The sequence below is a fragment of the Mandrillus leucophaeus genome, unplaced genomic scaffold (genome assembly GCF_000951045.1).
Source record: "Mandrillus leucophaeus isolate KB7577 unplaced genomic scaffold, Mleu.le_1.0 Scaffold99, whole genome shotgun sequence".
In the NCBI taxonomy this organism is placed as follows: Eukaryota; Metazoa; Chordata; class Mammalia; order Primates; family Cercopithecidae; genus Mandrillus; species Mandrillus leucophaeus.
In genome coordinates, this window is record NW_012110807.1 from 916177 (window position 1) to 927982 (window position 11806).

The 11806-nt window shown below is 44.7% G+C and overlaps 1 protein-coding gene across 1 annotated transcript in view; it reads right to left on the minus strand.

Moving 5' to 3' along the window:
* The window catches only part of FUBP3 (far upstream element (FUSE) binding protein 3), a 135214-nt gene that overhangs the window by 36208 nt on the left and 87200 nt on the right, over positions 1–11806 (minus strand). Inside the window, exon 4 of the mRNA XM_011971200.1 lies at positions 7634–7739. Coding sequence (XP_011826590.1) covers positions 7634–7739 — 106 coding nt within the window. The remainder of the gene's footprint in view (positions 1–7633; positions 7740–11806) is intronic.

Genomic DNA, 11806 nt, shown 5'->3' on the forward strand with positions numbered 1-11806 from the left:
TCTGGCCAATTTTTGTATTTTTAGTAAAGACTGGGTTTCACCACGTTGACCAGGCTGGTCTTGAACTCCTGACTTTAGGTGATCTTCCCACTTCAGCCTCCCAAAGTGCTGGGATTACAGGCGTGAGCCCCCATGCCCAGCCTCCCTTCCCTATTTCTTACCAAGGCTCTACCCTTTGTTACCTTGGGATTCTCTATTCAGAATTCTTGCCTGACCCCACTGCTTGGGGATTTTTCCACCCCAGGTGACTGTCTACGGTACACCAAAAGCGGAGAATGGGAGAAGGGGCGTGGCAGGAAAGGCATAAACTTCTGGGGCAGACGTGACTCTCAGAAAGGCCCATTTTAGGGAAGAGGGCAGATAGGAGGCAAGGAGCTGGAAAAGGACCCTGGGAAGCCTGCCCATGTCCACTCGCCTCTGGAAAGCCTTCATCTGCCCTTGACGACAACTACCCAACCACATCCCAGTCTCACTTTCCCTCTTCCCTCTTCACAAAAGGCAAACCCTCCTCCTAACCCCTCCTACCCTCAGGAACTAGGTTTTGGTCTTGGCTTTTCATCCCTCCAGCATCTGTCATCATCCCCCATTCAGGGAAAGTATCAACACCCCTGAGATTCGCTTTCCTCTTTCCAGAGTGGAGACTGGTGCCTGCAGCACCTGCCTGGGGTGCAGGTCACAGGCAGGTGTCCGGGCATCATGGCTCTCACCACCCGCTACCACTTGTACCTCCTATCTCCTGTCTCTCCTTAAGGTCTTGGATTTTCAAACGTCTTTTCCTCCTCATTCCTTTTTTTCCTCCTTCCTGTCCTCCTCTTCAGTCCTTGCCCTATGCCACAAGTACTGAAACAAAGCTTGGAAAGGATCATAGAAATAGTCTATTTCACTCTTCCTGCAAATAATTCACTTGGCAGTACGCCCAAGAATTCGTCCTTTACCTTGTAAGAATACAGCAATTTCCCCTCGTCCATGAGGGATATGTTCCATAGAGCCCTGGTAGGTGGCTGAAACAACTGAGAGCACCAAACCCTGTATATACTGTATTTTTTCCTATACATTGGTGAGTGGGTAGTGTATACAGTGTGGATACACATGCTACTCAGAATGGTGTACAATTTAAAAATTAGGAATTGGCCGGGCGCGGTAGCTCACGTCTGTAATCCCAGCACTTTGGGAGGCAGAGGCAGGTGGATCACGAGGTCAGGCTTTCAAGAACAGCCTGGCCAACATGGTGAAACCCCATCTCTACTAAAAATACAAAAATTAGCTGGCTGTGGTGGCGCATGCCTGTAATCCCAGCTAATCGGGAGGCTGAGGCAGGCAGGAGAACTGCTTGAACCCAGGAGGTGGAGGTTGCAGTGAGCCAAGATTGCACCACTACACTCCAGTCTGGGTGACAGAGCAAGACTCCGTCTCAAAAAAAAAAAAAAAGGAATTATTTCTAGAATTTTCCATTTTTCCATTTAACATTTTTGGCAGTGGTTGACTGTGGGAAAATGAAGTCATGAATAAACGGGGAACAACTCTATTATCAAAATTAGGAAGTGTGGTACTACATAAAAGGTGCTTTCTTCAGCAGGTCACGAAGTAAAAAGAATAAAAAGGAAAAAAAAAAGGTGCCACATAAATAGCAAAGACGAGTCTTCGGGAGAAGAGGCAAGCACAGTTTCAAAGCCCCTTGCGTGGCCTTTCCCCCGCCACCCTAGTGGTGAGGACAGTGCTGTACTTTCCCGAAGCCCTCATTTTGGTGCCACCCACTACACAGAATGCAGGGGAGGGTAAGGCCTGCTTAGTTCAACTAAGAAAGCTCCTTAAAACTCTTCTGAGGAAGAAAACTCGAAAGGCTTTGATCTTGGATCAGGAGAGATACACAGGGGCAAATGGGAAGTGACTTCTCCGTCTGGCCATCAGCTCTGGGCAAACATGAAAAAGCACTTTCGGTGGTCAGGGCAGCTGGACAGTGAACCATGAGACAGGAGACTTGTTTAAAGAAACTGGGGGAGGGGTACTCTCTATATACTTCCCTAACTAAAGATGAAGAAAATGTTCATCATCTGATGAGGCTGATTTTAGCTGAAGACTGGCAAATTAAGCTTGAGGGCCAGCTGCCTGTTTCCATGAAATATCTTAGTGGCTCACAGCCATGCTCATTTGTTTACACAGATGCTACAGCTGTTTCTGAACTCTAATAGCGTAGCTTAGTAGGTGGGATACATAGCCTGCAACCTTACATTTATTTTTGTTTGTTTTGAGATCACTATGTCGCCCAAGCTGAGTGCAGAGGTGCGATCACTGCTCCCTGTGGTCTTAACCTCCCAGGCTCAGGAAATCCTCCCGCCTCAGCCTCCTGAGTAGCTAGCTGCAGCTACAGGCATGCACCACCACACCCAGCTAATCTTTTTTCTTTTTTTTGTAGAGATGGGGTCTTGCTACATTGCCCAGGCTGGTCTCAAACTCCTGGATGCGAGCAATCCTCCCACCTCGGCCTCCCAAAGTGCTGGGATTATAGGCATAAGCCACCATGCCTGGCCCCTAAAATGCTTACTATCTGGTCCCTTATAAAAAAAGCTTGTTGCCAGGTGCAGTGCAGTCCCAGCTACTCAGGAGGCTGAGGTGGGAGGATCACCTGAGTCTGGGGGGTAGAGGCTGCAGTGAACCATGATTGCCCCACTGCACTCCAGCCTCAGCAAGACCCTGTCTTAAAAAAAAAGAAAAAAGAAAAGAAAAGCTTGCCAACCTCTAATTTAGATTACATTTAAATTTGCACTTCTAAATCACTTAGCTAATATTATTCTCTTAAATTTGGAAGTTACTTTTTCCAAAATTTTAAAATGCTAATCGTAGGAAACGGGGGAACTTGAGCATGAAGAGTCCATGGGAAATGAGGCCAGTATCTATGGCCACATCACGTAGGCTCTGCTAGGAGAGGTGCGTGGCGGGACCCAGAAACCGCAGAAGGAAGGATGGGATGTTGTCTGCCCCGAGCAGAGGCCAAACACACTGCTTTAGAAATTAAGAGAAGGATATGACTTAATATTCACTAGTGAGGTGGGTGTGTGAAAAAGGGAAAAGGGAAAAGGGAAAAGGGGAAAGGGAAAAGGGGAGGGAGGGAGGGAGGAAGGGAGGAAGGAAGGAAGGAAGGGAGAAGGAAGGAAGGAAAGGGTAGAGAGAAGACCAAGAGGCTAGGTGGCATGTGGGCTGGGCACTGAAGAAAGTCAAAAGATACAGAAGAGGATAGGTTTCTAGGAGGAAGCTGGCTGAGCAGGAGTGGGGCAGGTTAAGAGCTGGGTGAGAGGGGAGAGAGAAGAGACAGCCGTCCAGGCTGCTGTACAGGGTGCACGGGAGAAGCCAAGCTGGGAGGGCAGGCGACGGCCAGGTTGGAAGATCTGCACCTCCCTGGCTACTGGAGGAATGAAACTGGTTGGACTGACTGCAGGGAGATGCTCCAGCTGAAGCATGAGAGACGTACTGGATGGAAAAGGTGCCACAACTGAGACCAGAAGGCAGATTCCTGAACTGGTGGGGTGCCAAGCATGCATATCAAAGACTGCTGGAACATGTGGGTGTCAAGATTGAAGACAGGGAAGGTTAAAATGGCCTGATCCAAAGCTGGAGGGTGGTGGAGTGACTGGTGACAGCTACCTCCCAGGGAGAGGCATCCAGGCAAGGTTTCACACTGAGCTCTAAATTCTGCTCTGGGTTCTAAGCAGGCTCATGAACAGCATTCTGACAACCGGCTCAAAACCGCCACTCCCTGAAACACAACTAACCCAAATCCCTTTTCTATATCAGGAACAAATCCTTCCCCTTGTTCCACTGCCTAGCACATTAAAAAAAACCTTTATATATACACACATACACACACACACACACACATATATACATATTTTTTGAGACAGAGTCTCGCTCTGTTGCCCAGGCTGGAGTGCAGTGGCGCGATCTTGGCTCACTGCAACCTCCACACCCCAGGTTTAAGCGATTCTCCTGCCTCAGCCTCCCAAGTAGCTGGGACTACAGGCGCAGGCAACGGCATCCAGCTAATTTTTTGTATTTTTAGTAGAGACGGGGTTTCACCGTGTTAGCCAGGATGGTCTCAATCTCCTGACCTCATGATTCGCCCGCCTTGGCCTCCCAAAGTGCTGGGATTCCAGGCGTGAGCCATAGTGCCCGGCCTTAAATATTTATTTTTCGGAGATATGGTTTTGCCATGTTGCCCAGGCTGGCCTCGAATGCCTGGGCTCGAGCTTTCACACTACCTCAGCCTCCTGGGTAGCTGGGATTACAGGTGTGAGCCACCATGTCGGGCATCTCTAGGAATTCTAAGAGGAGACGGCCGTTGTTTTTAGATGTGGGAGCTTTGCGGGAAAATTCTTGAGACTCACACTGAAGATTTTAAGGGGACAGCACTCATTTGATTGTAAAAGTTCGTGTGTATTTACAGAGTTTATGATCACAAAACAGAAAATTCACCCCAGGGCCACCGGAACTAAGATAACCATTTAAACCGCTTATCCAAAATAACAAGCTGTGATCTTTTTATATTTGACTGGTGTTCGTGACTCCCTAGGCCAAACAGGGGTGACTGCATTATCGGCATTTTTGCCTTAGCAGAAAGCTGTAATGCAAATTAACCTTTTTATCTTTTCGGGGCAATCATACTTTGGTTCCTCTTGGGAGACAGCAAAGTAAAAACTAAGTTGTCTGCCCCTGTGCACAGAGCCCATTAAAGGACAGTGTCTCTTTGGCCCAGTGTTTCCAGAAATCAAAATCAATATATTTCACAACTCATTCAGCCTTTCACAACAATTTCACAATTCAGCCTTGTTTTTTTCACTCACTGCGTGGAGTTGAAGTGTTAAAACTTGTGCTTGCAGTGAGCAGGTAGGTATCTGCTGTGTCCTCTGCATAAGGAATACCTAAATATTTGCAAATGAAGCCCTCAAGCATTTTGCAGACATTTTTCTCCTATTAGTCCGTTGCCCACACATTTGAAAGAAATTAGCACTAATAAAGACATTATCAGTATTGACAAAGAGAACTGGGTCACAGGCAGATGTAGTTGACTTGGCCAAGATCACCCCGTAGGTCCAGAATCTCACTTAAAACCTCGGGTTCATTAGTATATTGCGTCTTTTCACCTCTTTGTTTTGATAACCATATTTTTTTCCATGTCTACCTTTTGGGGAGTAAGTCTTTACAAACAGAAAATGACCTTGGTTTATCTTTTTCTTCCCTCTAAATATGAACCCCTCCTATAGCAAGAAGAAAAGTTTCTGCATCGTGCTGAACCTCCTGTCCTCCCTGAACACCTGGTCTTATGTGACCACAGGCTGTATTTGAAGAAAAAGGAATTTCCCTCAGGCTTCTTACATTCTGCATTACAGCTCGATAAAATGAATCCTGTCTTCTGGGGAGCACTGTTTAAATCACAGGATTACACATATTGTTTTCTTCTCCAAGCTCTTCTCCATGTGTAGAATTTGAGTTCTGCGTTGGTCTCAGCGTCTGGGGACTGCCACAGCCCCATTTTGTCACTTGTCTTCTGGTAGGGGGAAGGTCACTGGGCCACTCTCTTAAGAGAGTAAGAATGTGAACAAGCAGATCCTGTGAAGGGAAGTGATGTTCATGTTTACCTGGCTGCCTTCTGGGCTCACAGTCTTGCTGATGGTGTGATGAAAAGTTTAGAAAAGCAGAGGCAGACCAAGCCGCCGGAATTCTGGCACATTTTTCTTAGCAATAAAGATTTCCAAAGGCTGTGTAGCTGTTTGTTTGGTTTGGCTTGGGTTATCTTTGACAGAGGCTACCAGACCACTTCTTTAGCAATATGAACTTTCTAACTTTCCCTTGAAGCAGGGTTCTTTAACCTTTAGGAGGTTGAAGTTCAGTCCTCTAGAACTTTTTGGAGGTGTTATTTGGGTCTATTTAAAAACGCTTCAACTCAGCCATAAAAAAGAATGAGATCTAGTCATTTGCAACAACATAGATGGAACTGGAGAGCATTATGTTAAGTGAAATAAGCCAGGCGGAGAAAGACAAAAATTACATGTTCTCACTTATTTATGCGATATAAAAATCAAAACAGTTGAACTCATGGACACAGAGAGTAGAAGGATGGTTACCAGAGGCTGGGAAGGGTAGTAGGGGGCAAAAGGGGCTCGGGGAGGTGGGCAAGGGGGTTTAATGGGTACGAATAAGACCTACTATTTGATAGCACAACAGGGTGACTACAATAATAACTTAACTTAACCAATAATAACTTAACCAACAATAACTTAATTGTACATTTTAAAATAAAGAGAGTAACTGGATTGTTTGTAACTCAAAAGATAAATGCTTGAGGGGATGGATACCCCCATTTTCCACGATGTGCTTATTTCACATTGCAGGCCTGCATCAAAACATCTCATGTACCCCATAAATATATACACCTATGCAGTCACAAAAATTATAAATAAAATAAAATACTTCAACTCTTAAGTTAACTAAAAAGAACCTTAACATAGGGTTTATTCAGGACATTGAGATTTGTGAACAAGTCTATGAACTGGAGAATTTAAAAATGCACTAGGAGGCGTGGTGGCTCATGCCTGTAGTCCCAGCACCTTGGGAGGCCTCCCCGAGGTGGGAGGATCACTGGAGCCCAGGAGTTCAACAGTGCCAGTGCACTCTAGCCTGAGCAGAGTGTGATCCCATCGCTAAGGGGGGATTAAGAAGAAAACCAGAATTCCTAGAGACCAGAGAAATGATTCATGGCAAATTATATTTTTCTATGTACATAAAAACATGCACTTTTGGGAGAAAAGATTATACAATACATACTGCTCTACACCTTCATTTTTCACATAATACATCATAGAAATATGTACAAACATAAATGACTGGGTACACGGCGACAGAAAAAGAACACAGAGAAGACACCGACTCACTTGACTACATGCAAATTCATGTCAATCTAGTGTATTTCACTATCTCTTCTATAGTAACAGGAGACAAAATATGATAAAGATGCCCAAGCTCTCTACAGAAACACATCTGATAGATAACTCTGCCAGAGTGCTGGGGATGGCCCCTTCTAAGTGTTCTCAAATTCTTTTGGGGATGGAGTAGGGTATATAAACCAGCCAACAAAACAACAAACAAATAAATGAATTAAAGAAAAGGGATGCTTCTAGAAAAAGCCTGACATAAATGGGAATGGTGAAAAATCTGGCAGCCAGACTGTAGAAAGGTCACCATTCTTCTCTTTAAGGTCAAGATGTAGCCACAGCTTCCCTTGAGGCATGCACCAAATCGTAGCTTTCTTTGGAGAAAGTGGGAACTTCAATTCCCACGCGCACTGAAGAACAGAGGGCTAAATCAAACAAAATTCTCAAATAGGTCAAATTACTTCCAAGCTGATGCTCAGGGGCCAAGTCTTTATCTCAGAGCCCAGTGAAAAGATTTCTGTATTATCAAGGCAAATAGGAACTCAAATGCTGAAAGACTGCTGCGAAAAATCATCCTAAATACTTCCCTTCAACCATTCCTCTCCACAGAGTGACACTTCAGAGAGTCGTTAAGGTAATGGCTGACAAATTCAAACTTAACTGGCAGGTTCACTACCACCTGAAAGGCAAAGATATTTCTGGCAACTTACCTCCATCATCCAAGGGCCGTTTTTGTACTCCATATCCATATACTGAGGGGTCCACTAGAGGTGTGGAATTATTCAAGTGAGGAATTGAATCAATTTTAGCAGCAATCTACAGAGAGAATCAGATTTAAACACTCAGTAACAAACCATGGCTCTATCTAAGGGAGAAAGACAAGTGTCCTCTTTAAAGGGCTGTTATCCCATTTCTCCCCTGACCTAGATTAATGGAAGGCAGCACCACAAGAGCACACTTTTCACTGTTAAGTGAGTTTTCTTTTGGTCTTAATAATAATGTGTCTTCAGAGTACTTTCAAAAATGTGTCTCTACAAACAAATTAGTATTCTTTTTCTTTTTTTTTTTTTTTTGGGACGGAGTTTCACTCTTGTTGCCTAGGCTGGAGTGCAACGGCGTGATCTTGGCTCACCGCAACCTCTGCCTCCCGGGTTCAAGCGATTCTCCTGCCTCAGCCTCCCAAGTAGGGATTACAGGCATCTGCCACCACGCCCAGCTAATTTTGTATTTTTAGTAGAGACGGAGAACCCCCAATCTCAAGTGATTCGCCCGCCTTGGTCTCTCGAAGTGCTGGGATTACAGGCGTGAGCCACTGCGCCCGGCCGCAAATTAGTAGTTTTAAGTCACCTCTTAATATATAGGCATGTCACATCTTAAGAAAAAAAAAAAAGCAAGCCAACAATTGAAGAACTTTCTTCAGAAAATTTAGGTTTTCTCACAGGGTTCGCTTATGCAACAAATTCCCCAAGAATATTTGAATGGCCTTGTGTGCTCAAATGTGACAAAGGGGTCTCACTGTGTCATCCAGGCTGGAATGCAGTGATGTGATCATTGTTCACTGTACCCTCAATTTCCCAAGCTCAAGTGATCCTCCCGCCTCAGCCTCCCAAATAGCTGAGACTACAGGTATGTACCACCATGTCCAGCTAAATTTTTTAAAATTTATTTTTTTTTTTTGAGATGAAGCTTTGCTCTTGTCACCCAGGCTGGAGTGCAATGGCATGATCTCAGCTCACTGTCACCTCTGTCTCCTGGGTTCAAGCGATTCTCCTGCCTCAGCCTCCCAAGTAGCTGGGATTACAAGCGTGTAACACCACGCCCAGCTAATTTTTGTATTTTTAGCAGACGGGGTTTCACCACATTGGCCAGGCTGGTCTCAAACTCCTGACCTCAGGTGATCTGTCTGCCTCGGCCTCCCAAAGTGCTAGGATTACATGCAAGAGCCACAGCGCCCGGCCTATTTTTTTAAATTTTTAATAGAGATGAGGTCTCAATATGTTGCCCAGACTGGTCTCGAACTCCTGAGCTCAAGCAATCCTTCCGCCTCAGTCTCGCAAAGTGCTGGAACTAGCACTTTGGCTAATCCCATGGCTCAAAGGTGTGAGTCGTGGTGCCCGGCCTGACAATTCCTTAGGAATACACCCATCCTATAAACTTTAATCCCTATAAACTGATGTGTGATCTATAGAGATGTAACATAAGCTTGTCTTTACTGGAAGTGTCCAAACAATTCCAGAAGGATTCCTGCAGCAGAGAAAGGGAGATGATCTCTAAGAGCTATTTCAACTTTTAATATTTATTGTCAGTGAAAGGACAGAACACAGCTGTTAAAAATTTCCCCCAGAAACAAATGGTATGCAGAACTTCTTACTTATCTACTCTGTTCTCAGCAGGAAATTATATGTGATCTTCATAAGAAAGTAACTCTTTCATTTAACCAAAGGAATATTTACAGCAACTGCTCTTGATGTTAGTCCCTCAGTTAAAGTTAAAAAACAGGGGTCTATCGGGGGCAGCTAGCACAGCTGTCCCCTAGAGCAAAGTCTTCAGTGGTAGCTCTGAGCTAGTCCAAATGTTCCCAGAAGTCTCAGACCTATTGGGACCAACAGAAATTACCTGAAACAAACAAACAACCAAAGACAATCATGATACTGAAAACCAAATGCAGGATTTAAACAGCAGACATCACCCCTCACATTTATGAGTTGTGTGATGTTGAGGCAAGTCTCCTTCCTCTCTGCATGATGCCCCAGGGTAATACCACATAGTTCATAGTTTTTGAAAGGATAGTAAGATCCCTGAAGGCAGAGGAATACTTGAGCACACCAAAATACTACACTATGGTTGCAAAACAAGGCAATTCACCCAATAAATGTTAAGTACCTACTGTGTGATGGGCTTTTTGAGGCACTGGAGCTTTTGTGGTGAGGGAGAACCACCAGGCCTGGTACTTAAGAGTCAGCAGCTGGGGGAAGTTAAAGGTAAACCAGATAATCAATAAACTGATCATTTCGGCAGGTGATAAGCATTACCACAATAAGAGAAGATAATGTCACACAGCGCATGCTTAGGAAGCTGCTTTAAATGGGGTGAACGGGAAGGCCACTGTGAGGAGTGACATCTGAGTCCTACGTGACGATGAGGAGCTGGCTACATAAAAATCTGAGAAAGTATGTTCTACACAGAGGAACTTGTACAAACACCCTGAGGCAGGAGCAAGCTTGGTAGGTATGAGTCTGGAAAAGAAGTCAATCTTGCCAGCGCGGAAGGAACCAGATATGTTCCAAAGGTGGTAGATTCATACTGGACCCTTTCAGGTCATGGTGAGGAGCTCAGACTTTATAGGAAGGCTGATGGGCAGCTAATACAAGTCTTAAGCAGGAGAGTAACTTGCTGATTTATGCTTCTAAAAGATCCCCAGCCAAGAGCATGGTGGCTAGCAAAGGTAACACCAGCACTTTGGGAGGTCAAAGCGGGATGACTGCTTGAGGCCAGGAGTTCTAGACCAGCCTGGGCAACACAGCGAAACCCCCATCTCTACAAAAAATAAAAAATTAGCTGTGCGTGGTGGTGTATTCCTGTCGTTCCAGCTACTCAGGAGGCTGAGGCAGGAGGACTGCTTGAGCCGGGGAGTTTAAGGTTACAGTGAGCTATGATCGAGCCACCGCACTCCAGCTGGAAGATGGAGCGAGACCCCATCTCTAGGAAACAACAAAAAAGATCCCCTTGACTGTGAGGAGACAAGATAGGAAGAAGAAAGGAAGGAAAAGATAGTCCAAGCCAGACTCAGTCTTAGGAGACATTACTGTAGTCTAGGTCAGGGCTTGGCAATCTACAGCTGGTGAACCACTTGCTTTTGTAATTACAGTTTTGTTAGAACACAGCCACACTCATCTCAGAGTGAGAGACTGACTCAAAAACAAAACAAAACAAAATAAAAAGACAGGACCCCAAACACAAGCTCTATATGACCTTATACCAGCTCCCTTTAAATGACGCCTCTGGGCTTCCAGATCTTTTACCTTCCTTATTTTATTTTTGAGACGGAGTCTTGCTCTGTCACACAGGCTGGAGTGCGGGGGCGTGGTCTCAACTCACTGCAACCTCCGTCTCCTGGGTTCAAGCAATTCTCCTGCCTCAGCCTCTTGAGTAGCTGGGATTCCAGGCACGTGCCACCATGCCTGGCTCATTTTTATATTTTTAGTAGAGACGGAGTTTCACCATGTTGGGCAGGCTGGTCTCAAACTCCTGACCTCAGCTGATCCACCCACTTTGGCCTCCCAAAGTGCTGGGATTACAGGCGTAAGTCACCACACTTGGCCCTTTTCTCTTCATTCTAAAGTAGCTAAACTGTATTCCTGAGTCCTTGGCCTGCCTTCTAACGTATGTAGTAGTTTCATGTCATTTTTTCCTCCAAAGTTGCCATGATAAAGTGTTACAACAGCTTCCTATTCCTAATTTAGATTAAATCAACAAATGTTCTTCCAAAATGTGACTAAGCCTTTCAGGTTTCTTCTTAATTCATGCTTACCTCATTATCTACAATTTGGGAAATTTCCACTATGAGAGAAGTAGTACAGAATAACAGTTGACATACAGCTCTGAAGTGAGGAAACTGCATCTGAACCCTGGTTAAACAAATGTTGGGTATAAATTCAACATTACAATGTATAAATCACATTTATACTATGGTGTAGACTATGTTACACTATACTGTAAAGAAGCAATATACTCCTTCATTCTTCCACATACAACCTTGTTCCAAAAAATGATTTTAAATGCCTAATAAAATAGAATTAAAATGTAATGAGTGCTACTCTGCTAAAACCACTTTAAATATGCTATCTCATTTATTCCTCACCCTGATTCTCTAGCAGGTTCTC